Source organism: Coregonus clupeaformis, chromosome 15 (assembly GCF_020615455.1).
Source record: "Coregonus clupeaformis isolate EN_2021a chromosome 15, ASM2061545v1, whole genome shotgun sequence".
Lineage (NCBI taxonomy): Eukaryota > Metazoa > Chordata > Actinopteri > Salmoniformes > Salmonidae > Coregonus > Coregonus clupeaformis.
Genome location: NC_059206.1, coordinates 3,129,865 through 3,157,312, shown reverse-complemented (window position 1 = coordinate 3,157,312; position 27,448 = coordinate 3,129,865). Strand labels below are relative to the sequence as shown.

Here is a 27,448-nt window from a genome sequence, read left to right as displayed (position 1 = left end):
GGGGGGTGTGAGAGAGCGGTGGATAGATCGTTACATTGCTGTATTTTATTAAATTGAAAATCATAGAGAACATCCGGACCCAGGATGTTGTAAAGTACCAAATCTATAGATGTGTTTTATTTAGTTAACTTAAATCATTTTTATTTAGTTAACTCTTATTAATTGTACAGTATGTGCTTTTTTTCATATCTGACATATTAAATCATTTTCCTTCATTGGTGCCTTGTTATTTAATCATTTTTTAATATTTACTGCAATATATCAGCTTGTTTGCACAATTGAGAAAGCAGTTAAACTATGTGAATAAAAATTATATCAATTTTAGATTTTAGATATGATGTAGGCCTAAAACTGTAAGTGTGTGCATTCTGAGGGAAAGTGCTTTCTATATGCATACCCTCATGCAGTGTGTGTGTGGTTCCGTTCCATTTTGCATGATGACAGCAGTGGCCTACTTACACAGCAGGTGTACACTACACACACCACCATCCAACTCACGCTCTCTCCCTATTACCGCTCATGACATGTCTGAGCATATAGTTTTTACATTGATATATGTATATTTAGTGTACCATTTTATATATAATCAATTTATGCATTGTGTTGTTTTTGTGCACTCTTTTTTTTATAAATCTTTATATACGACCAGAGGGGGGCGTAAAAGTTGATTAGGGACCAGTAATATTTACATTTATGTCATTTAGCAGACGCTCTTATCCAGAGCTACTTACAAATTGGTGCATTCAACTTATGATAGCCAGTGGGACAACCACTTTAATTTTTTATGGGGGGGTGGGGGGGGGTAGAAGGATTACTTTTATACTATTCCAGGTATTCCTTAAAGAGGTAGGGATTCAAGCGTCTCCGGAAGGTGGTCAGTGACTCCGCTGTCGTGGGGGAGCTTGTTCCACCATTGGGGTGCCAGAGCAGCGAATAGCTTTGACTGGGCTGAGCGGGAACTGTGCTTCCGTAGAGGTAGGGGGGCTAGTAGGCCAGAGGTGGATGAACGTAGTGCCCTCGTTTGGGTGTAGGGTCTGATCCTGAAGGTAAGGAGGTGCCGTTCCCCTCACAGCTCCGTAGGCAAGCACCATGGTCTTGTAGTAGATGCGAGACTCAACTGGAAGCCAGTGGAGTGTGCGGAGGAGTGGGGTGACATGAGAGAACTTGGGTAGGTTGAACACCAGACGGGCTGCAGCGTTCTGGATAAGTTGTAGGGGTTTAATGGCACAGGCAGGGAGCCCAGCCAGCAGCGAGTTGCAGTAATCCAGACGGGAGATGACAAGTGCCTGGATTAGGACCTGTGCCGCTTTCTGTGTAAGGTAGGGTCGTACTCTGCGAATGTTGTAGAGCATGAACCTGCAGGATCGGGTCACCGCTTTGATGTTAGCGGAGAACGACAGGGTGTTGTCCAGGGTCACGCCAAGGTTCTTTGCACTCTGGGAGGAGGACACAATGGAGTTGTCAGCCAAGGTTCAGCTTGAGGTGGTGATCCGACATCCACACTGATATGTCTGCCAGACATGCAGAGATGCGATTCGCCACCTGGTTATCAGAAGGGGAAAAGGAGAAAATTAATTGTGTGTTGTCTGCGTAGCAATGATAGGAGAGAGGATATGACAGAGCCAAGTTACTTGGTGTATAGAGAGAATAGGAGAGGGCCTAGAACTGAGCCCTGGGGGACACCAGTGGTGAGAGCCCGTGGTGCAGAGACAGATTCTCGCCACGCCACCTGGTAGGAGCGACCTGTCAGGTAGGACGCAATCCAAGAGTGAGCAGCGCCGGAGATGCCCAACTCGGAGAGGGTGGAGAGGAGGATCTGATGGTTCACAGTATCAAAGGCAGCAGATAGGTCTAGAAGGATAAGAGTAGAGGAGCGAGAGTTAGCTTTAGCAGTGCGGAGAGCCTCCGTGACACAGAGAAGAGCAGTCTCAGTTGAATGACCAGTCTTGAAACCTGACTGGTTTGGATCAAGAAGGTCATTCTGAGAGAGATAGCAGGAGAGTTGGCTAGAGACGGCACGCTCAAGAGTTTTGGAGAGAAAAGAAAGAAGGGATACTGGTCTGTAGTTGTTGACATCTGTTTTTTTGAGGAGGGGTGCAACTCTCGCTCTCTTTAAGACGGAAGGGATATGGCCAGCGGTCAAGGATGAGTTGATGAGCGAGGTGAGGTAAGGTCTCCGGAAATGGTCTGGAGAAGAGAGGAGGGGATAGGGTCAAGCGGGCAGGTTGTTGGGCGGCCGGCCGTCACAAGTCGCAAGATTTCATCTGGAGAGAGAGGGGAGAAAGAAGTCAAAGCATAGGGTAGGGCAGGACCAGCGGTGTCATTTGACTTAATAAATGGGGGGATACTGAGTTTTTCCACACAAAAGGGCTTTATTACAGACAGAAATACTCCCCCCCCCCCCGACAATCCCGCAGGTGAAGAAGCTGGATGTGAAGGGCTGCGTTACGTGTGGTTGTCAGGCTGGTTGGATGTATTGACAAATTCTCTAAAATGACATTGGAGGCAGCTTATGGTAGAGAAATAATCATTCAATTATCTGGCAACAGCTCTGGTGTACATTCATGCAGTCAGCATTCCAATTGCATGACCCCTCAAAACTTGTGGCATTGTGTTGTGTGACAAAACGGCACATTTTAGAGTGGCCTTTCATTGTCCCCAGCAAAAGGTGCACCTGCGTAATGATCATGCTGTTTAATCAGCTTCTTGATATGCCACACCTGTCAGGTGGATGGATTATCTTGGCAAAGAAGAATTGCTCACTAACGGATGCAAACAAATTTGTGCACAAAATTTGCGTATGGAAAATTTCAGAGATCTTTTATTTCAGCTCATGAAACATGGGACCAACACTTTACATGTTGCATTCATATTTGTGTAACTATATAACTAGGTATAAAGTGACAGTAAACAGTAGTAGCAGCGTATGTGATGAGTAAAATAATGGCTTTAAAGCAGACAGTCTGGGTAGCTATTTAGCAGTCCTATGGCTTGGCGGTAGAAGCTGTTCAAGGTCCTGTTGGTTCCAGGCTTGGTGCATAGATACCGCTGGCCGTGCGGTAGCAGAGTGAACAGTCTATGACTTGGGTGGCTGGAGTCTTTGACCAGTTTTAGGGCCTTCCTCTGACAACGCCTGGTATAGAGGTCCTGGATGGCAGGGAGCTCAGCCCCAGTGATGTACCATGACTAATATACTCATGGTATGAAATGAAAGCCACTCATTTTTACATTTATTTAGCAGACGCTCTTATCCAGAGCAACTTACAGTTAGTGAGTGCATACATTTTCATACTTTTTTCATACTGGCTCCCCGTGGGAATCGAACCCACAACCCTGGCATTGCAAGCGCCATGCTCTACCAACTGAGCTACACAGGGCTATAATAACACTCCTGTTTTTACCCCAGACAGTCAGCCAACCAACCAACCAACAATCAAGAATTGCCTAACATTTTGAATTTTGAGTTTGATTTGATTTAAATCAGCATTAGATACAATTACACTCTTCAGTCTTGAGAATATATATATTTTTTCATTAAATGTCTGCTTTCTCAGACTGCTGAACTACCAAAAATAAATATGACACAAATGCACCCAAGGTTCAAACTTGCTGTAGAAAATGATATACAAGTGAACTTTCAGTTATTTTGCTCAACATTTAAACACAGGGGTGTCATAACTAAAAGCTCCTCACTCTGCAACCCTGCCTTATATCTCACGTTCACACAATCCCCACCTCTTCCTACAGGGTTTTAAAGGTTTATTGGAAACAAACAGGGTCATTTCTCATATTGTGTGTGTGCCTCCGCAGGCGTTTCCAGCACCTCTTCCTAACAGTCTCAATAACCTCTAAATGCCGTTCAACTTCAAAAGGTATTCTCACAATTTCTCAGTTACACCCCTCACACACACACACCTCAGACCGCTCTGTCACACCAAACTCAACGGGACAGGATGAGCTTAGTGAAAGACCCCTAGGATAGCGTTCTCCTAAAGGCATTTCTGACAGTCAAACTAGTTATCATGAGTTCAAATAAAACATTTATTTAAACAGATAAGCATGTAAAGGGGCTTGTCAATCTCAGAATGTGTGTGCGTGCGTGTGTGTGTGTGTGAGAGAGAGGCGGAGCAGCAGTTTTCCTCCACGACGCCTGCTCCTCGTTGGCACGTCACCTGTTCCCACGCCAGTGACACCACACGTGTGAAACAAAAGTTACTCACTGACTGACTGGAAGGGAGGGAGGGACACACAGCAACAACACCTTTGTGTTCATCAGGGCATACTGAACACATCACTACTGGTGTGTGTGTTCATGCACTTGTGTATGTGTGTGTATGTAAGAGGGTGTGTGTGTCTCCCATGCCTCACCTCTATAGAGACTGAAAAGGAGACCGCCTGTCTGTGGGGCCAGACTGCAGGCCGGCCTACTGTAGGTAATAATAGTTTTGTTGGGGGGGTCGTGACTAAAGGCTCATCCTCCTTTTGATCATAGGGGTCGCAGTGCCTGCTTTTCCTCCAAGACCAGTTTATCAGGAGGCCCCAGGAGCCTTTGAAGGAGCTGATGGGGTTCTATAAGACAAGGAGAAGAGTTTTGACTGACTAGCTGACTGTTATACACCACACAGGGCGGGACACTAGAGGACAACAGGAGCCAAACAGGTTAATAATCATTACATCACAGACTAACTAACATGAACAAACAGGGCATGACTGGCAGATTTACTGATATAAAACTTCAATCAGAGGGTTTATATCAGCAGTGTTTAGGTGTCCTTCAACGGATTGGTCTGATGATACTGTGCATGTATTGAAATCAATTAAAAGGCACCACTGTGTGTGTGGTATTTGGACATGTGTTACAGTATTTTACCAGTCCCCCTTTCCATGCTGGGCTGATGTATCAATGCTGCCAGTTGGACTGCTTCCTGTCCTCTGTCTCTCCTAATCCCCCACTGGGCACAGATCTTGGATCAGCTTAACCACCCCAAATCCTAACCATAACCATTTGTGGGTGAAAGTGCTAAACTGGTCTTAGATCAGTGTCTAGTAGGGGCAACTTCTGTTTGTGTTTGTGTGTCTGCGTGTGTGCATGTGTGCATGTGTGTGTGTGCCTGTGTGTGTGTGTGTGTGCGTGCCTGTGTGTGTGCGTGCACCCCTGCATGCTTGTGTGTGTGTCCTGAGGGGGCAGGGGGAGTGTTTGTGTCCATAACAGAGCAGCAAACAGGGCCATTAGAGATGAAAGGCTGTGAATGGAGCCAATCAAAGAGAAGCACAGCTGGAGACCGTCAGCCCACAGACAGAATGGCCTCTCCTTGGATCACACACACACACACACACACAAACCAACTAATAATGGTGAGCTAAAAATGTAACCATGTGAGTTAATACAGTTGAACACACACACAGCAGAGTGTTGGTCCATTTCGTTTTGTCAAGAGTTGAATTTGAGAAAAGACAAAGGGGTCTAGCTCAAATCGGGAGTGGAATTTGACATAAAGGTCAAATACATTTACATTACATTTTAGTCATTTAGCAGACGCTCTTATCCAGAGCGACTTACAGTTAGTGAATACATATATATTTTTTTTTTTATACTGGCCCCCCGTGGGAATCGAACCCACAACCCTGGCGTTGCAAACACCATGCTCTATCAACTGAGCTACATCCCTGCCGGCCATTCCCTCCCCTACCCTGGACGACGCTGGGCCAATTGTGCGCCGCCCATGAGTCTCCCGGTCGCGGCCGGCTGCGACAGAGCCTGGATTCGAACCAGGATCTCTAGTGACACAGTTAGCACTGCTATGCAGTGCCTTAGACCACTGCGCCACTCAGGAGTAGGGCCCAGTTATGTGCCCAACACACATATGCACAAACTAACACACATTGTAGTAGGGCTTGACCTAGTTGGAAACAGTGTGGTCCATAAATAAGGGTAATGGCAGAGCAAACAAACTACCTGAGCTATAGCTAATACAGTTGAAGACACACACACACCACGAAAGACCAATCAGTGACTACACTAACAGAGTCCAAATGGAATGGGCCTTTCAGTGACTACACTAACAGTCCAAATGGAATGGGCCTTTCAGTGACTACACTAACAGTCCAAATGGAATGGGCCTTTCAGTGACTACACTAACAGTCCAAATGGAATGGGCCTTTCAGTGACTACACTAACAGTCCAAATGGAATGGGCCTTTCAGTGACTACACTAACAGTCCATAAATGGAATGGGCCTTTCAGTGACTACACTAACAGTCCAAATGGAATGGGCCTTTCAGTGTTGTTGTTGTTTTTATCGCACTGCTTTGCTTTATCTTGGCCAGGTCGCAGTTGTAAATGAGAACTTGTTCTCAACTGGCTTACCTGGTTAAATAAAGTTGAAATAAAAAATAAAATAAAAAGTGACTACACTAATAGAGTCCAAATGGATTGGGCCTTTCAGTGACTACACTAACAGAGTCCAAATGAAATGGTGACTACATTAACAGCGTCCAAATAGAATGGGCCTTTCAGTGACTACACTAACAGAGTCCAAATGGAATGGGCCTTTAAACAAGGCAATCACAGAACCAGGAATATGCCTTAGCAATGTATTTATGAGTGTGTGTTGGGTTGACTAACTCAATGCAATGTGTCACTCACATACCAGGCTTTAATATTCTGGAAGTAGGGCATAGTCATGAATAAAATGTCATAACCTGTTTGGTAACTGTAGATTAGAATGTTCCGGGAGCTTCCATCAATAAAATAAGAACTCATTCTAAAGTTCCATCTTACACAGACAGCAATGGTTCCCAATAGAACCCTCACTCCACACTCTGCAAGGACTGTATGTATAAATTAGTAAGGAAATAAATGAAGTAAATGAAATAAAGTACATTAAGATTAGAAGTAGTAGTGCAGAGATTCCTAGGATTCATTTCCTCAAGTGATCTGCCGTCCACACACACACACACACACACACACACACTGAGGAATTTGCATACAGGCCTATTGATTACAGTTAAGACTTCAAAAGATCCTGATATTTTTCTTTACTCTCTCCTTCCATATCTCCACCCCTATCTCTCTATCTCTCTATCTCTATCTCTCTCCCTCTCTGTCTCTCTTTCTCTTTCACTGCTAGGCCCTCAGTCTCTTCATACTGTAGAGTGGGATGGGTGTCAGCCTAGCCCGCCTGTCTGTCTCCCCTCTGTCATCCTGATCAGTGATAGTGAGCTGGGTGCTGTGCTTTGATTTGGGGCCTGTTGAGCAAGAAAGAGAGAGAAAAGAGAGAGACAGGAGACAGGAGTCTCAGACGGAGAGGTACTGCAGGAGACAGCACAGCCATCTCTCCCATACCACTGCCAAACAGATGCCATCAAAGACCCTGATTGCGTGTGTCTGTGTGTGACTCTCTATATAATATAATAGTCCTCCTTCCCAGGAACCCCACATTTATTTATTTTATTTTATTTTATTTTTGAATGATTATTTACCACAGAGTGACTATAGGCAGTTATTACTTGCATTAATAAGAGCCTTTTTGTACAGCAATGCAGCTCCTGTGGTGCTGTAGCCTATAGTGGCCATGCCTGCCTATTGATTGGCCAACTGGCCATCTATCCACTTAAATCAGTCAAATATCTGATGCCATTTAATTTAAAAAAATAAAGGCATGGAGCGACTTTGGCCAAATGCGCGCTGTACAGTGTAGATACAGATGGGTTTGGAGACTTTGGCCAAATGCGCGCTGCACAGTGTAGATGCAGATGGGTTTGGAGACAGGAGCGGTGACGCGCTGCTGTGGATTCGTGGTTCAACTGGCGCCTCTCGTCCCAGTGGGTTTCTGCCAGCCTCATTCAGCCCATTGTCTCCCTCCCATTCAATGTTACAATAAGGATCAGGGGATCAAGTCAATCGGTCGTCTTTACAGCCGATAACAAACTAAACAGTCCTGTCTTTTCTAAAAGACCAAAGTAGGCTATCTCCTCCACTGCGTCTCGGGTAGACAGGGGCGGGGAGGGAGAGGTATTATGCAGAGTAAGTGATATATTGTGTTAGGGATTAAATCAATTTTTTTCTTTATTTAACTAGGCAAGTCAGTTAAGAACACGTTCTTATTTACAATGACGGCCTACACCAGCCAAACCAGAACGACGCCGGGTCCATTGTGCGCCGCCCTATGGCACTCCCTATCACGCCGGTTGTGATACAGCCTGGAATGAACCAGGGGGTCTGTAGTGACGCCTCAAGCACTGAAATGCAGTGCCTTAGACAGCTGCGCCACTCACGCACACTCTAATCAAAGTTTATTGGTCGCATAGACAGTTTTGCAGATGTTATTGCAGGTGCAGCGAAATGCTTATGTTTCTTGCTCCAACAATATCTAGCAATAAAATAACAATACACACATAATAATCCAAAATCGGTTTAATCACAAACCGACCCATTGATAAACTAATGAAGGGCTGTTATTCGGACGGGTGGGCTAGCTGCTGCGTGCACTATCTCTCCACTTCTCCGCCTCCAGACGGCTGTCTCCACGCGATAGCGCGCCGTGTAGTCGTGCTAATCGGTCATTAACGGAGACCGGTCCCTTCAGAGGAACGTGGATCTTTGATACTCAAAAACCCGAATGTAGCTTCTCAGAACTCCAATGGGATACTATTAAATAGGAAATAGTTTCCATAAATGTAAAACAATGACATTTACCAGACGCTCTTACAGTTAGTGAGTGCATACATAGTTTATAGTGCATACACAGTTTTAGAAAGGTTACCCCCCTCCTCACACACACACACTGACACACACACCATCCCATCCGTACTGTCCTCACTTCCCCTCTCAATACAGCCCTATCTGTGTGTATGAGTGTGTGTGTGTGAGAGAGAGCTCATTATTTCATCCTGTACATGTATTCTCAAATAACATATTGTGTTCTTATCAGGGATAGCTCACCCAAATAACAAAATTACACATTGGTTTCCTTACCCTGTAAGCAGGGAAACTAAACCAAAGCATGGAATGCTGTTATACCTCTCCATTAAGCAGAGTAAGAAAAAAATGTCATTTTGTAATTTGGGTGAACTATCCCTTTAACACTGAAGCATTTCCTCCTGCTCCTCAGCTCTACCCATGGAATAAAAATATAATGTTTCACTATATTTATGAATATCATCAACATCTACGTCATTTAGCAAACGCTCTTATCCAGAGCGACTTACATTAGTGAATACATTATTTTTTTCATACTGGCCCCCCGTGGGAACCGAACCCACAACCCTGGCGTTGCAAGAGCCATGCTCTACCAACTGAGCTACACGGGTACAACGCTTTTAGCGAGATGGCCGTTACATTTCAACACTATAGAAAGCCTAAATCCTACATACAATAGACCAAGAGGTTCAATACATTTTTGCGCAAACAACCCAAACAACAATCCAATTATAAAATCAGAGCTGTCAGTCCTCCCGCTCACCAGAGGAGACAGATCCAATGAGACTGATCATTATTAGACAACAATGTCTTTCGGGATTAGGCAGATCAGCCATTATTTCATTATGTTGAGCCAATCAATCAAGGCTGGTCACCATTCAACTGGTTAAAGACATATTCAAGGATTGAATGACTTCCCAGTAGGCCTATACCGGGTCAGCAGATCATGGAATGTATGAAGTTGTAATTTGATATGATGAAATACACAATAATGGGTGTTATTGGATCAGTTATTATCTCCCAAAGGGCGCAGTGGTCTAAGGCACTATGCCACTAGAGATTCTGGTTCGAATCCAGGCTCTGTCATAGCTGGCTGTAACCGGGAGACCAATGGAGCGGTGCACAAGTCGTCCAGGGTAGGTGGAGGGAATGGCCGGCAGCGATGTAGCTCAGTTGGTAGCGCATGGCGTTTGCAACGCAAGGGTTGTGGGTTCAATTCCCACGGGGGCCAGTATGAAAAAAATAATATATTCACTAATGTAAGTCGCAAAATGACGTTAATGATATTCATAAATATAGTGAAACATTATATTTTTATTCCATGGGTAGAGCTGAGGAGCAGGAGGAAATGCTTCAGTGTTAAAGGGATAGTTCACCCAAATTACAAAATGACATTTTTTTCTTACTCTGCTTAATGGAGAGGTATGACAGCAATCCATGCTTTGGTTGAGTTTCCCTGCTTACAGGGTAAGGAAACCAATGTGTAATTTTGTTATTTGGGTGAGCTATCCCTGATAAGAACACAATATGTTATTTGAGAATACATGTACAGGATGAAATAATGAGCTCTCTCTCACACACACACACACTCATACACACAGATAGGGCTGTATTGAGAGGGGAAGTGAGGACAGTACGGATGGGATGGTGTGTGTCAGTGTGTGTGTGTGTGAGGAGGGGGGTAACCTTTCCAGACTCACTGGAGCCAGAGGGTAATGGCCTCATTCAGGCTGATTGAGACGTCTTAATTACTGCAGTTGTGAAAACTGAAGGAGGGAGGGAAGAGGGGAGGATGTGTTCTTTGATCCTTAGCTGAGTGAGTTGTAAATGAGGAGGGATTCCCTGGATAAATACTGACTCTACTCCTGAGACTCAGATCATTACTCCATTTACCAGGACACTGACCCGCTGAGAGAGAAGAACACACTCTTCACTGGACTTACCCAGCTCTGAGAAAACATTGTTTGCATTTCTGGAACCCAAAGGATAACATTAGATTATATTCCTCCAAAAGGACACATTTTTGATTTATTCTATTGGATATCTCCATCGTCCAACCATGAGGCGACATTTCTCCATCGAGTGGCTTGCCCAGAGTAGCCAGGCGTTGGGAAGCACGAGACCCTCGCCTCTCTCCTCTTCCTGGACCTCTGTTGGACCGAACAGCACCTCTGGGACCCAACCTGAGAGCCTACCTGGGTTCTACTGCCGACTGAGACCCGAGAATCAGGCGAACCAGGCAAGGAGAGGACAGGGGCTCAACCCATGCATCCATCCCTGCCTGGCAGGCCCTGAGACAGGTACACATACCAAGAGGAGTAGCCCCCTCCACCACAACCACCAAGGTAGGTTCACTCTCCCTCAAATGAACTCATCTCAGGATCTGAGCTTAGATGGGGGACATAAATTCATTTAAATATTGTCTTGTTGTTTTTGGGTGTTTTTTGAGCTAGGTATTGGTGGAATTAATTGCAATAATAATAATAATAAATAATAATTGTCTCAGAGATACAGAATTCATAAGGAATAGCTACATCTAATTTGGCTCTTATAGTGCTGAAAGCTCCATAGTTAGGACGCACCTCAGAATTAGTTGTTGTCTGGAGAATTTGTTTGTATGGTTCAGAGCACACAAACATTTTGGGAACCACTATGATGTGACATATGGATGGATTTGAAATCCAACCTCTCTCCATTTCTTCCCCCTCTCTCCTCAGAAGTGGCTGAGACTGGCCTCCTCAGTGGAACAGAGGAGGAAACGTCAGGGTACGAGAGCGAAGGCGGGCAATCCCTCTCCCCCACCGCCCCCACAGACGGCACCTTCACCTCTCCCTCCTTGTCTCCCATCTCTCTCTCTCTCCCTACGGGGAGGCGGCCACGTACAGCCTACAAAGCGGAGCAGATCAACAGTCTAGAGATGGCCTTCAAGGGGAACGCCTACCTGGGCACTCAGGACAAGGCCAAGCTCTGCAAGAGACTCAACCTTACAGACAAACAGGTAGGCACCACACACACAGAGACGCACATACACAGGTTAGCAGCAGTTTGTGTGATCGTTCATGCCTCTATCTCAGGGATGGTCAACTGGCGTTCCTTTTGTGTAGGCCAGCGGATCAATTTCCCCCCAAAAATACATTTACTTTACTTGGCTCTTCGCGCTCTAGTGACTCCTTGTGGCGAGCCGTGCACCTGCGGGCTGACGTCGGTCGTCAGATGAACAGTGTTTCCTCCGACACATTGGTGCGGCTGGCTTCTGGGTTAAGCCGGCGGGTGTTAAGAAGCGCGGTTTGGCGGGTCATGTTTTGAAGGACGCATGGCCTCCTGAGCCTGTTGTAGTTGCAGCGATGAGACAAGATCAAAATTCGGGAGAAAAAGGGGTTGCCCCTCCCTGCTCTAACTCCTCTGTTTCTCCTCAGATCCGTAACTGGTTCCAGAACAGGCGTATGAGGATGAAGAGGATGGTCCAGGACGCTCTCTGCCAAGCTAAAGTAACCTCTCACCTGCTGCACTACACCGAGCTACAGGCCTACCGCCCTGGCCCCAACCCCACCTACCACCCCCATCACGCAGGAGCCGAGGGGGGCGCCTCCACCCCATACCTCCACCCCCACTACAGCTCCTCCACGGCCGGTCCAGCCCTGCCCAACCTCCCTGCCACCCCCCTGGACTCTTTCTACCAATATGCAAGCCTCCCCAGCCTTGTGATGCCCACTACCGGGTCTAACCCACTGATGGGGGCCTACCAGCCTCACGCTCACCTGTATTAGAACTTTTGGATGATATAGGGTGGTTCACAATAGTCTGAAGTGATTTTAAGGAAGCGAGATGAGGGTAGAAAGCTACTTTAGACTATAGAGATGTATCCCACTACCTCTTCACTAGCTTCTATACTATTCTAATGTATTGACTTACTAAAAAAGCTACTTAAAGGAGAGGTGAAATTGTGAAGTTTTCCACTCAGGGTAGAGTGCAATAATGAATGTGTTCCTGCTTTCTTTTGTATTGTCATATTGTAAGTTCTATTCAAGTATAAAATTGTAAAAACTTTTAATGAATCTGTGTGGCTGCTGTGTTCTAAAGATGTGAGAAATATATTTTCTTTCTTTCTTCAATTGCATTATAATCAGATAATCTCTGTTCCTCCACTTGATTGATATATTTGGAAGTACTGTGTAAAAATAAAATGAAACAAAAACATAATGCCTGAATATAGACTGGATTTTGTTGTACTGTGATAGAATGTCTGATGATTTCAAACACCTCAATATCTCTGACCAGCTTACAAATTGTTGAGGGCCACCTACTGCCTAATTCAAGGCTCATCTGTAAAAGAGACCATTGTCTCAATATGACTCCCTGATAAAATAAAGTTTGAATACAAAAAATGAAATAAAAACATCTGTAATAGAGAGAAGGTCCACACTAATGAATGTGTCGTGAAAAAATGAAAATTGATAAGATTTCTCAGAACAAACGTTTCATCAAACTGAACTAATTTTTTTCCCCCACCTCAAATTCATGAGTGCCGACCTTCCTTCATTCTCCATTGAATATAATTACATAATATCTAAACTACTGTATCTCTAGGTGAGCGAGGTCAAAGCTACATAGAAAATCACTAAATCATATTCTGGCTAAAATTTGAATAACACACACAGATAGTTTTTTTTAAAGACTTTAACTTTTGTAGGTATAAAACAAGTTTGGAGCAAAATCCAATAAACTCAAAGTTTTTCAGAACAAGACAAGAACTTCAGCATTTGTTGGTCAGTAGCTAGGTTTCCATCCAATTGGCGACAGATTTTCATGCGAATACTCAAATGTACATAAAGAAAATATGCACATTTTACCATCAGTGGAGTTTCCACCCAACTGACTTTGAGCGGATAGAAATCAGTGCGTGATGACGTAGTGCACACAAAATGTACTTTTTTGCTTACGTTTTCATGTACTGAAAAAAAAATAATCAAAAGTTGTGTTTCCATCGCATTTTCAACTCTATCAATAGTTTTGTCACAAAAAATGTTGCATTAAATAGCAAATGTGCCAACTCCGTATTTATTGGAAAGGAGCATCAAGCTCATCACCGTGCACTTTCACCACCCTGTGACGTTCATCATAACATTTCATCTATTGCCTAATAAACTACATGGTTTCCAGAGTCCTAGTGGGAGGACCACACAGCATATCATTGCGTGACTCCAAGTTTACTTCGATATGATGGTTATTATATCAATATTTGCGCATAAAGGCGTTTCACCGGCAATTCTCTCATAATACATTTTACCGACACTAAAAGATCCCACCATGTCGAACTAACAAATTGTCTGTTGGCATTTATAAAATTGTACTGAAACTTCCTGTTTCCATCACAGTTGTCTTGATTTTTTATTCTAATTTTTTTTTATACACTATGACTTTACTCGCATAAAAACTGTGGATGGAAACGTGGTTATTGCACAAGTTTCTTGTCTGAAAAAACCCCTACCCTAAACACACCCCTTTTCCCCTTTAAAACAGTACAAATCAACACATACCTCAAAGACTACACATCTCCCTCGAGAGACTACAACTACGGTTACAAAATGACCCCCCAAAAATATGAGAAACAAAAAGAACATGGCTGCCCATTCCTTCCTGGTGGTGTGGGAGGTCACTTCCTCTATGCAGTCTTCTGCTGGCCCTTCTTTCCAATCAGAGACTTGTGGATGTGAGGGATCACACCTGCAGGAGGGAGAAAAAATGAAATTACGAATGGGTGCTAGTGCTACAAATTGGTGGGTGAAGAGGTGAATTTGCCCTACCCCATGTAATATAAAGTGCATTGAGTTCCTGGAAGAACAATACATAAACCCAATCCATTCATTTACAACTCACCTCCTCCAGCGATGGTAGCCTTGATGAGGGAGTCCAATTCCTCATCTCCGCGGATGGCCAGCTGTAAGTGACGTGGAGTGATACGCTTCACCTTCAGATCCTTGGAGGCGTTCCCTGCCAACTCCAACACCTGAAAGGGAACCACAACAATAGGTTCAGTCATTGTGCGTTAGGGAAGGGTTGGAGCAAAAGCCTGCTCTATTGACCTTCGTCAGAACCCTCAATGAGTCCTTTTTTTGTGTTTAAAAAAAATAAAACATCTCACCTCAGCGGTGAGGTACTCCAAGATGGCGGCGCTGTAGACGGCTGCGGTGGCTCCCACTCTGCCATGGCTGGTGGTCCTGGTTTTCAGGTGTCTGTGGATACGACCCACCGGGAACTACACAAGGAGAAACATAAACACAATCAGAAACACTCTAGGTAGAAGTTGCCTATTTATCTGTGATGTAGGATTCACTTGTGACTAATTCAACAGGGAAAACACGCTGGTAGAGCACGGCGCTTGTAACGCCAAGGTAGTGGGTTCGATCCCCGGGACCACCCATACACAAAAAATGTATGCACGCATGACTGTAAGTCGCTTTGGATAAAAGCGTCTGCTAAATGGCATATTATTATTATTATTACTTGCGACTGATGTGACCACAGAAAACCAGGTAAAAGAGAGTGGGTACATGCCTGGAGTCCAGCCCTCTGGGAGCGAGACACGGCCTTCGCCTTGGCTTTACCACTGTCCTTTCCAGCTTTTCCTCCTGCCTGGAAGGGGACAAACAGAAATTCAGTGAAATTACTTTTGATGCATCAACTTGATCAAATGTTGTTTTTGTTACTTCTCAAAGCCATGCCGAACTGTGGCCAGGGTGAAAAAGACTAAATGTGGTGTGGATGTACAAAAGAAAAAGTATTAAATCACAAGCATTCTCTTAATGTTATTTTTGTTTACAACTTCAAGCAAATCGAAGGCGGCACATGCAACCTGTCATTACAATCACACACTTATCCCGCCAACTGGAAGATAATGCACAATTTCCGGTAGATAGTTAGGTAACTGGTAAACTGTCATTTGATTTATTGAAGATAAATCATTCAAATTTTGCAAACAAAAATTCAAAATATGCATAAATACGCAGGAAGAATGGTTTTACAATAGTTAACTAAAACTGTGAAATATTGGTAAACTTGTTGCTAACTAACGTTAGCACAGGTTTTCTTGGCTGCTCGCCAGTAGTATCTGCGCTCGCTAGGCGGATTAGTGCTAACCTGGTTTAGCTAGCTAGCTCGGTGGAAACTTGCTACCGTAACGTTACTTCAAGATACAACCCAAACTTTGCGAATATCTTGGACTATTAACATAATATAAATCAGACAGAGACGGGAGGTAACGTATTAGATATAGTTAAGCTATGTTTGAAATAAGTAGGAGAAGCGAGTCGGTTGTAAACCAGATGGCGTTGTAGCTAAATGTAGATGGCGCTCTTTCGTTAGCTAGCTTTCGAGTGTCAGTCGACGACGTCCTAACGTTATTTCGCACGCAAGCTTGCATTCGTGAATGCTACAAGCCAGTTTAGCATATCAATTACATTTAATCAAATGTACTATAATCTGTCCTAGAATACAGAGTGCACACACAAAATGTGCATAAAATAATCAAAAACTCGTTACCATGTCGCCGGTGAGTTTTCCCTGTTCTATTTCCAAACGGAGAGAAACAATAAACCCCGAAGCAAAGCCAAACCGATGAATGAGGATTCCCGGAGCTTCCAGAGCCAACCAATAGCTTTTCTGCTTGCTGGTTCGAACGGTCTCTTCAGCCAATTGTAATCGTGTTTGTACAGTGTTTACTCATTCCTGCAAGTGGATTGGACGCTTTGGGATAGTAGAAATACCAGAGAAATACTACTGCACTTCAAATTAATTGAAGGTATGGTCACACAAGTAGGCCTACATGCAGAATAAGATGAAATACCAAAAATTCTGTCACATGGACAACATTTTGACTACATAATCCATGTAACTGAGTTGATTTATTAATTTTAGAAATAATGACTGTCTCATTGTTTAATCTTCTTTTCCAGTGATATTCAGAAGGATCATTCAGATAGAACGAATGAATAGGCTACATTTGTACTTAGGTTTTTTAATAAATGAATAATGATGGGATTTATATTGTGCTTTTCCAGTTGGTCAGAGCGTTACATTGTATGAGAAAAACTCCTCTCATCCACCACACTACCAATGACTCTGACCTACCTGAATCCCATGTCTCTCTGTTCCCCATCTCTCACTTGTTCAACGTTGATGCTGCCAGACCCGGGTCAAATGCATGAGTGATGTAATTTAGTTTGGCTGGCACAATCGAAGCAATAAAAATGTCACAAAAGTGCAAACTCCAAGCTAGTAAATGATGTGCCCCTCAACTAGCCTAGCCTACTTTACAGTATTTTACCAATGTTATCTGCCAGTAGATTCAAAATATTTAGTCCCGTGTAGCTCAGTTGGTAGAGCATGGCTCTTGTAACGCCAGGGTTGTGGGTTCGATTCCCACGGGGGGCCAGTATGAAAAATGTATGCACTCACTAACTGTAAGTCGCTCTGGATAAGAGCGTCTGCTAAATGACTAAAATGTAAATTAAAAACCCTGTACCAGTGGACATTGATGTTTGCAACCTAAGTAGTAGGTGAGCAGGCTAGGCACTGTGTTGGCTGCTGCCCTTCCACCTGGGGCGTATTCAAAAGGATGCATCTTTACAAAACGTTAAAATAGAAATGTAGATTATTTGATTAATATTGTCATGTTAGGATAAAAATTGTTTTGCAAAGAAAAAACAACAACATGTAATGTAAAACCTAGACCGTGGCTTTAATGATTCTTTACTCTAATCTTATCTAATTGACAGAGAGAAGCATGTATGTATTCTACTATCTGAACTTTCTGTAGCATTATGCCCTCCTGAGAAAGCCTCTGGCTGGCCCCTCTTCCTCGTGAGAGAAGCCCATCCCAGTCAGGCCTCCTCAGTGCTGGAGCGAGTCTCCCCTGCTGCCAGTGCTGCTGTGGTTGGAACTGGACTGGACTGTTGGGCATTACAAATCAGGGCACCTATGTAGGATATTAAATATCACTGTGGTTTGAGCACCCCCATAAGTGTCACTGTCAAGAATATGTTGGGCACCCCAACATTCAATGTGTAATTTGTACCCTTGACTTACGTGGTAAAAGGTGAAATATAATGGAATAAAACTTCGGCATGGGTGTTGCCTGCCTGCTGGATGTACACTGAGTGTACAAAACATTAGGAACACCTTCCTAATATTGAGTTGCACCCCCTTTCGCTCTCAGAACAGCCTCAATTCTTCGGGGCATGGACTCTACAAAGGTGTCAAAAGCGTTCCACAGGGATGCTGGCCCATTTTGACTCCAATGCTTCCCACAGTTGTGTCAAGTTGGCTGGATGTCCTTTAGGCGTTGGACCATTCTTGATACACGCGGGAAACTGTTGAGCGTGAAAAACCCAGCAGCGTTGCAGTTCTTAACACACTCAAACCGGTACACCTGGCACCTACTACCATACCCTGTTCAAAGGCACTTAAATATTTTGTCTTGCCTATTAACCATCTGAATGGCACACATACACAATCCATGACTCAACTGTCTCAAGGCTTTAAAATTAATTATTTAACCTGTCTCCTGCCCTACATTTACACTGATTGAAGTGGATTTAACAAGTGACATCAATAAGGGATCACATCTTTCACCTGGATTCACCTGGTCAATCTATGTGTAATGTTCCTAATGTTTTGTACACTCAGTGTAAATGAGTTCAATGTAAAGAGGGCCTCTTTGCCACATTATCAATATACTGTAGCGTGCTTGTTTTGGAACCAGAGTGGCCTGGGCCCAGTTTAAAAAAAATCCTGATCAAAATGACGCTGTGTTGTCTCAACCCTGTTACCCCATTCCATTTTGTTCCCCCTTCATTTCAGAAAATATTTAGACCAAATTTCATGGGATCATATAACATGATCTTTGTTGTAGCATATGATGTGGAATGTTATGGTTTGGTTCTGTTTTTGTCTTTTAAACTACATAAAAAAACGAGGGACCACATCTGAAGGAGGAACAGAATTTAACACATTAAATGTTTTTATCTGGATTAAATGTTTTGAAAAACTGGGCCCTGAGTTCGAGTCTTGACCAATCCACCGCTGAATTCGTTACACTGGTGTCAGAAGTGAGATAGTGGAAGAGGGATGTATAGTGTAGTGATCTTTGGTGCTTGCCTCTGAATCAGAGACCCGTGTTCAAGTCCCAGTGTACAACTTGGTCCTCTCTTATTCACTATTTATATTAATGATTTAGACAAAAATGTCCAAAATGCACAACTTCATTTTTATGCTGATGATACTGTTATTTACTGTTGTGCCTCATCTCTTACAAAAGCTTTCCAGAACTTGCAAACTGCTTTTTATACTGTTCAACATACCTTGTGTCAATTGAAGCTTATCCTCAACACTGACAAAACTAAACTAATGGTGTTTTCTAATGCAAGAAATAGACCTCTGAACCTTTCACCTGTTATTACCTGTCAGGGCAAGGAGATTGAGGTTGTAACCTCATATAAATATCTTGGAATTCTAATTGATGACGGCCTCTCTTTTTAAATTGCATATTCAACAACTTACAAAAAAATTGAAGCTGAAATTGGGATTTTATTTTAGGAATAAGGCCTGTTTTTCTTTTGAAGCCAGAAGGAGGCTAGTATCAGCTACATTTATGCCTTTACTAGATTATGGGGATATTTTATATATGAATGCTTCCGCTCAGTGTTTGAGATCAATTGACACTCTTTATCATGGTACTTTGAGATTTATTTTAAACTGCAAAACCCTTACGCACCACTGTACTTTGTATACCAGGGTTGGCTGGCCTTCCTAGTCACTCGTAGGCTCAGTCACTGGTATACTTTTTATTTACAAAGCCATTTTGGGTTTACTACCTTTTTATTTGGGCATTTTTATTGTTAGAAATGTGGTGGGTACTCTCTTCGTTCACTGGACTTTATCCTGCTAACTGTTCCAAATGTCAGAACTGAATTTGGTAAAAGGTCTTTATGTACTCTGCGCCATCGTCTTGGAACACCTTACAAAATAATTTTAAACTGGAAGAACTTGTCCCGATTGGTGTTTTTAAATCTCTGATGAAGGATTTTGAGGCTGATTCCCTGACCTGTCAATGTTTTTAATTTGCTGTTTTTGATATTGTTATACTCTTGTGAATTCATGAATGGTTTTTTACTAGATTACTTGTAGTTTTTCATGTTGTCTGTCTGTAATTTTTTGTAATGACTTGGTGCTGCCTATCTTGGCCAGGACGCTCTTGAAAAAGAGATTTTAAATCTCAATGAGCCCTTCCTGGTTAAATAAAGGTTAAATAAATAAAAAATAAACCCCTCTGAATTGGCTACAATACTATCTGACAGATCGTGGTTTAATTGGTTGATTAGTGTCATGGGCGGCATGTAGCCTAGCAGTTAAGCACCTTGGGCCAGTAACTGAAAGGTCGTTGGTTCGAATCCCTGAGCCGACTAGGTGAAAAATCTGCCGATGTGACCTTGAGCAAGGCACTTAACCCTAATTGCTCCTGTAAGTCACGTCTGCTAAATGACAAAAAAATTACATGGGCACCACTGTGGTGAAATTAATAGTAATATTCACATTCATATCTGGGTGACAGGGAAATTATTAGGAGTTACATGGCTAAATATTTTAGTACCAAAGCCTAGGTTTATGAAAATGTGCAAGGTAAAATGTATTCATCTCAGTGTAAATGGCTGGTCTTTTGTGACATTGTAAAATGACTGTCACTGTATAGTATAAGTGTAACAGTTGGTATGATTAAAAAATATATATATATATATATTTTTTTTTTAAAAAGTATGCACTCACTAACTGTAAAGTCGCTCTGGATAAGAGCGTCTGCTAAATGACTAAAATGTAAATGTAAATAAGGAATTGCTTTTATTACTGCTTTTGTCTGTAGTGTAGAATTTCACGCGTGCCCAGTTTTGCCTTAAATGCCATAGCAACTGCACAGAAAAGGATCAGCTACAATGTATTGGCACTGCATAGTAAAAATAGTTGTAACAATATTGGCCCGTTGATTGGACGGCGGTGTGGTCGTGAATGATGGAGTGTGGATCCCGGTGTCCAGTAGGGTAAAAGCTCCACGAGAATTACGTCAACAGAACCGAAATCTGAACCAATTACATGTTACAAGGTTACGATGTATGCGTGATTGGCAGCGGAAATTGACCAATGAGGGAAAGCGAATTAGTTGAACCTGGAGTGATTGGCAGACCCAAGGCCAATGCGGGAGCGCTCGGGGCGGGTTTTGGTGGTGACCGTGAAGGGGGTGTGCAAGCGGAGAGGGAGATACGCAGGAGAGAGTGAAGCTGGCTGGCGGTGCTGAAGATGGCGGATGGTGACAGTGGGAGCGAGCGCGGCGGTGGCAGCAGCGGAGGAGGGGGAGGTGGAAGCGGGTTTCAGCACTCCCAGAGAGAGCAGGAGACCCAGGAGCTGGCGTCCAAGCGGCTGGATATCCAGAACAAGCGCTTCTACTTGGACGTCAAGCAAAACAACAAGGGCAGGTTCATCAAAATCGCGGAGGTCGGGGCCGGGGGCTCCAAAAGTCGCCTGACCCTGTCCATGTCAGTTGCGGCGGAGTTTCGCGACTACCTGGGGGATTTCATAGAGCACTACGCCCAACTGGGGCCTAGCAGCCCGGAGCAGATCGCCCAGTCCTTGGTCGGAGAGGACGGCGGGCCCAGGCGAGCCCTGAAGAGCGAGTTCTTGGTCCGTGAGAACCGTAAATACTACCTCGATCTGAAGGAGAACCAGCGGGGGAGGTTCCTGCGGATCCGACAGACCGTCAACCGAGGGCCCGGGTTCGGTGTAGGGGGGCCTGGAGGAGGCATGCAGGCCGGCCAGACCATAGCCCTTCCGGCCCAAGGCTTAATAGAGTTTAGAGACGCCCTTGCCAAGCATATAGATGATTACGGTGGAGACGACGAGGAGTTGGCGGGTGGAACGGCGGCTGGGGGCTATGGGGAGCTTCCCGAGGGCACATCCATCATGGTGGACTCTAAACGGTTCTTTTTCGACGTCGGGTCCAACAAATACGGCGTGTTCCTGCGAGTGAGCGAGGTCAAACCGAGCTACAGGAACTCTATCACCATCCCGTTCAAAGCGTGGGGGAAGTTCGGAGGAGCTTTCAACCGCTACGCGGAGGAGATGAAAGAGATCCAGGAACGACAGCGGGATAAAACTTACGAGAGGAGAGAGGAGTCGGAGGGAGAGGAGGTGGATGACGACTGAGTAGTTGAAACTGCTTATATAGTTCAGTTCACACCGTAAGATCAGCAATAGGGTATGTGGCAGAAAAATGCAGAAATGACAGATTTAAGTGCATGACGAATCGAACTTTAATACTAGAAAATATCGTGGCGTAAAAAAGTACATTTGACAGGGGAACTATTGATGTATTTAACACCTGGAGTTTGTTTATGAGGGTTAGATGGGGTGGGAAGTAAAACAAAAAGTTAAAGTTATGGGACTAGTAGTGTGTAAATGAGACTTCTCATGGGTTTAAAAAAGATTGCAATGATGTTTTGTAGAAAAAGAAATATACCTAAAACCAGCAACTTGGTTTTCATAACAATTTAAGAAGCCAATGACATCTTTATAATAAATGTTCCCTTTCAAATATAGATATATATTTAAAAGAGTAAGGAGTGTACCTTGACCCCATTAATTTAGCTATTATTTCAATTTCTCCGTGTAAGGAGATAACCAGCATCCATTGTATTCCTGTTTTAGGCCTCTCCTATGTGGGCAGTGTGTGTGGGATCCTTATAAGTTAGTGAAAGTTGTAGGAAGGAATGTCTAGAATGCTGCTGTCATTTTGTAGAGGTTTATATTTAGTGTGTTAACTGATGGAGAGAGAGATAGCAATATAACACAGGCAGGCCCCTTAACAGACGATTATGATGAGAAACGTTACTGAGAGAACTATATCTGCAGGCCTATCTAAAGGCCTCAGAGACTAAATTGGAGCCTTGTGCTAACGTAGTTAGCTCGCAGTATCACGTCACCCTCCAAACAAATAGACCTAAACATGGTGGCAGAGTGAATGCTTTTTTAATTTTTACATAGAAATGCCAGGCAATATTTACAAAGTCTGTTTCCTCAGACTTAATGGGTTTGAAAGTAATCTGTACGTTTCTGTAAGAGGGGAGCTGTGTGTCTCCTCAGTCCTCACGCAATGTGGCCTGGTGTCAAGAGATTGGCAGGCCTGTTATCCAATCGGCAACCAGAAAGGACAGTATCGTCCTTCTGTGTGAGTCCCGTGGGAGCCTGCCCTCTCAGCGTTGACACACGGATGGGACCCCCACGTATCCACACACACACACACACACACCAACACACTGCAGGAGCCTTGTGACCAGGCCATTGCAAGTGATCACTGGGTGAAACCCAGAGCTACTACTACTGTCACCCAGCCAGCCAAGAGTGTGTGTGGGGCGTCAATGATAACGTACCACCAGTTCCTCTGCTAAGGCCCAGCCAGGAGAGACCACACACACACTCTGTCTCTCAGAGCCCAGGCCTCAGCACCACCACACCACTGGCATCACACTACGCCTCTGGACAGTAACAAATGGATGGATGGTTTCCTTTTTATTTCGAAAGAGAACTATATTGAAAGAAGATTATACGTATAAAAGAGAAGATACTGAACAAACCAGCATACAATATTTTTTAAATACCTTAAGAGAAGGAAAAATGTATATGAATTATATAGCCTAAGTAGAACGGAGGCTTATTTCATGAAACATAGCTGGGATGTGACTGAATAGTCCATGATGTTGATGTTTTCTTTTAGTTCTTTCTTTATTTTCACTTTCATTTTCATTTGTTGGTTTTCTCCCAGAGAGTGAAAGAAATAACACTTCTGTGATTAAAAATAATATAAATGCAATAGATATTGTGATTGTATACTTTAGAAAACCGCTTTCTCTCCCCCCTCAACAACCAGCAGCTGCTGAAAGGCAGTCCATAGTTCTCCATTTTAACTTACTCTTCTTAGGTCGTATTAGTTTTAAAGCTCCTACTACAATCAGTTCAAATAATTGTAGTCCCAGCTGGTCTCTGTTGCTTGTAGTTGTTCCCAATTTAACATGTAGAACCAGTCACAGGCAGTTGGTCTGAGTTGGGGGGAAAACTACCCAACGCATTGTCAATGTGAAGGAACCTTCTTCATATTACACGTTCTCAACTCCAAGCTTGAAGTCGCCTTCTGTTTAACTTATTCCATATTCTCCTTTAACTATGTTGCCAGTGCCATCAAGGCAATTAGGTTTTATTTTTGTTATTGGAAAAGACTACCAAATAGTGTACGATAATTACATGAGAAGGCAAACAATGCACTGACTGACATTCAGGGCTCAGTTAGGTATTTAAAATGCGTAGTAAACCAATTGCTTTCTGACACTAAGAATGTGTGGTGTTGGATTCTTTGCCACTTTGTTGTTGCACTTTAAGATAGCAAACACAATGTCATATTATTTCTTAGACTCAGCCAGTTTGGGGGGAGGAGTGTCTCCAGTCTTCTCCCCAGCACAATCTCAGTGACACGGCAGCTGTCATAGACGTGTGCTCTGCTGTTGCACCATATCTAGACCCTCCTCTCTTCATCAGTCAATAAAGTAGCTCTTTACTTAGGAAAACTGATTCTCCGGCCTGAACATTTACATCAACACAACACCAGGTAAATGTCTCAAATATACAGTAGAAATAGGAACTAGAAGGCATATCTTTCAGATTTTGATCTACACATTTGTCACAACTGTTCAAATCAACACAGTAAATAAATGAGTGTGTTTGAGATACACAGATTCGTCTTCTAATATGTCTGCACAGATGATCGGATCATTATCAACAGCAAAATATCTGTTGATTTGTATAATCTGTTTATCTCTAACAAGTATGTCTCCATCAGACCAAATTAAACTAGGGTTAACATGTTTGAGGTACCTTAGAAGTTGTCCTTAACCATAGGTCTCGCAGATTACTTTACCCCCAATCCCAACCTTTACCATTCTGGGGGTTGAAAAAATATCTGACCCTATATCTGAGGTTAGGGGTAATATCTACCTACATATGGCGTGGTGAAAGCACATGCCATGTCGGCTGAGGGGAGGGTGAGCTCTGTCATACAAAGCAGTAGGAAGACTACTGTAGGGGTAACCTGACTCCTCCTCCCCTGCAGTGGTCTCTTCCTCTGTTCTCTGGGCCTATCAGGTCTCTCGCCCTCTTTCTACCTCCCCTTTACTCTCTCTCTCTCATGCACTGCATCTTTTTCTCCCTTGTTCCACACATTGCTTCTTTCCCCTTCTCTGTCTCTTTCTTTCTTTCTTTCTTTCTTTCTTTCTTTCTTTCTTTTTCTTTCTTTCTTTCTTTCTTTCTTTCTTTCTTTCTTTCTTTCTTTCTTTCTTTCTTTCTTTCTTTCTTTCTTTCTTTCTTTCTTTCTTTCTTTCTTTCTTTCTTTCTTTCTTTCTTTCTTTCTTTCTTTCTTTCTTTCTTTCTGTAAATCTGGAGTGAGGACAGCCGTGTGTGTGTTTGAGTGTGTGTGCTGACAGGGCAGCAGGTGCTATTTTAATGTTGAAGGCCTGGACAGACTAACATTCCTCCTGTCCTGCCTAGGAGTCAGCTGTGCCATTAGATCCTGAGTGCCCCCCCCCCACACGCACACACACACACACAAGCATGCTCATATACACACATTTTCTCACACTCTCAGGGTTTGATGGTGTTAAAGCCTGTTCACACACAGTACACAAACCCAATTACAGACAGACGACAGACAGCACATCCAGAGAGATGGAGCCTGGCTGGACAGGACTAGCACAGATGCTCAGTGTCTCAGATAGTGTGTGAACACACACACAGCGATGTAGACCTCAGTATACCTCACCCGGATCATCCTAGCAGACAGGTTATTTATACTGTCTGGTCTAAGCAGCTGTGATGTGATGGTTCAACATACAGTGAGGAAAAAAAGTATTTGATCCCCTGCTGATTTTGTACGTTTTCCCACTGACAAAGACATGATCAATCTATAATTTTAATGGTAGGTTTATTTGAACAGTGAGGGACAGAATAACAACAAAAAAATCCAGAAAAACGCATGTCAAAAATGTTATAAATTGATTTGTATTTTAATGAGGGAAATAAGTATTTCACCCCTCTGCAAAACATGACTTAGTACTTGGTGGCAAAACCCTTGTTGGCAATCACAGTGGTCAGACGTTTCTTGTAGTTGGCCACCAGGTTTGCACACATCTCAGGAGGGATTTTGTCCCACTCCTCTTTGCAGATCTTCTCCAAGTCATTAAGGTTTCGAGCCTGACGTTTGGCAACTCGAACCTTCAGCTCCCTCCAAAGATTTTCTATGAGATTAAGGTCTGGAGACTGGCTAGGCCACTCCAGGACCTTAATGTGCTTCTTCTTGAGCCACATCTTTGTTGCCTTGGCCGTGTGTTTTGGGTCATTGTCATGCTGCAATACCCATCCACGACCCATTTTCAATGCCCTGGCTGAGGGAAGGAGGTTCTCACACAAGATTTGACGGTACATGGCCCCGTCCATCGTCCCTTTGATGCGGTGAAGTTGTCCTGTCCCCTTAGCAGAAAACCCCCCCCAAAGCATAATGTTTCCACCTCCATGTTTGACAGTGGGGAGGGTGTTCTTGTTGTCATAGGCAGCATTCCTCCTCCTCCAAACACAGCGAGTTGAGTTGATGCCAAAGAGCTCAATTTTGGTCTCATCTGTTCACAACACTTTCACCCAGTTCTCCTCTGAATCATTCAGATGTTCATTGGCAAACTTCAGACGGCCCTGTATATGTGCTTTCTTGAGCAGGAGGACCTTGCGGGCGCTGCAGGATTTCAGTCCTTCACGGTGTAGTGTGTTACCAATTGTTTTCTTGGTGACTATGGTCCCAGCTGCCTTGAGATCATTGACAAGATCCTCCCGTGTAGTTCTGGGCTGATTCCTCACCGTTCTCATGATCATTGCAACTCCACAAGATGAGATCTTGCATGGAGCCCCAGGCCGAGGGAGATTGACAGTTATGTTGTGTTTCTTCCATTTGCGAATAATCGCACCAACTGTTGTCACCTTCTCACCAAGTTGCTTGGCGATGGTCTTGTAGCCCATTCCAGCCTTGTGTAGGTCTACAATCTTGTCCCTGACATCCTTGGAGAGCTCTTTGGTCTTGGCCATGGTGGAGAGTTTGGAATCTGATTGATTGATTGCTTCTGTGGACATGTGTCTTTTATACAGGTAACAAGCTGAGATTAGGAGCACTCCCTTTAAGAGTGTGCTCCTAATCTCAGCTCGTTGCCTGTATAAAAGACACCTGGGAGCCAGAAATATTTCTGATTGAGAGGGGGTCAAATACTTATTGTTATTCTGTCTCTCACTGTTCAAATAAACCTACCATTAAAATTATAGACTGATCATTTCTTTGTCAGTGGGCAAACGTACAAAATCAGCAGGGGATCAAATACTTTTTTCCCTCACTGTAGTCAACCATTCTGCCTGCCTGCTCTACCAGCTGTTAGTGCTCTGGTGGGCTGTGATGTGTTGGTTGTGTAGAAGTTGGTGAGTCACTGATGGAATTGGTGGTATGTGTGTCGTTTTGGTAGTCAGTGTGTGTGTGTGTCTCCAAGAGTTGGCATGGTTTGGCCTGTGAATCAACTGAAAGCATGAAAGCTCTCTCTCTCTCTCTTTTACACACACACTCACCTGCTTT

At 43.7% G+C, this 27,448-nt stretch overlaps 3 protein-coding genes across 3 annotated transcripts; 2 read left to right on the top strand and 1 right to left on the bottom strand.

Annotated features, from left to right (window-relative positions):
• Window positions 1-10,628: 10,628 nt before the first annotated feature.
• LOC121583121 (paired mesoderm homeobox protein 2) lies at window positions 10,629-12,467 on the top strand. Its single transcript, XM_041899330.1, has 3 exons — window positions 10,629-11,045; window positions 11,418-11,698; window positions 12,117-12,467. The coding sequence occupies exons 1-3, from the start codon at window positions 10,760-10,762 to the stop codon at window positions 12,465-12,467; spliced, it is 918 nt and encodes a 305-aa protein (XP_041755264.1). The 5' UTR covers window positions 10,629-10,759.
• Window positions 12,468-13,359: 892 nt separating this feature from the next.
• Window positions 13,360-16,350, bottom strand: LOC121582129 (histone H2A.V). Its single transcript, XM_041897728.2, has 5 exons — window positions 16,240-16,350; window positions 15,256-15,333; window positions 14,843-14,956; window positions 14,578-14,707; window positions 13,360-14,424 (listed from the first exon to the last, which is right to left on the bottom strand). The coding sequence occupies exons 1-5, from the start codon at window positions 16,240-16,242 to the stop codon at window positions 14,363-14,365; spliced, it is 387 nt and encodes a 128-aa protein (XP_041753662.1). The 5' UTR covers window positions 16,243-16,350; the 3' UTR covers window positions 13,360-14,362.
• Window positions 16,351-21,002: 4,652 nt separating this feature from the next.
• Window positions 21,003-23,611, top strand: LOC121582130 (transcriptional activator protein Pur-beta). Its single transcript, XM_041897729.2, has one exon. It carries the CDS (start codon window positions 21,046-21,048, stop codon window positions 21,946-21,948), a length of 903 nt encoding a protein of 300 aa, XP_041753663.1. The 5' UTR covers window positions 21,003-21,045; the 3' UTR covers window positions 21,949-23,611.
• The last annotated feature ends 3,837 nt before the right edge of the window (window positions 23,612-27,448 follow it).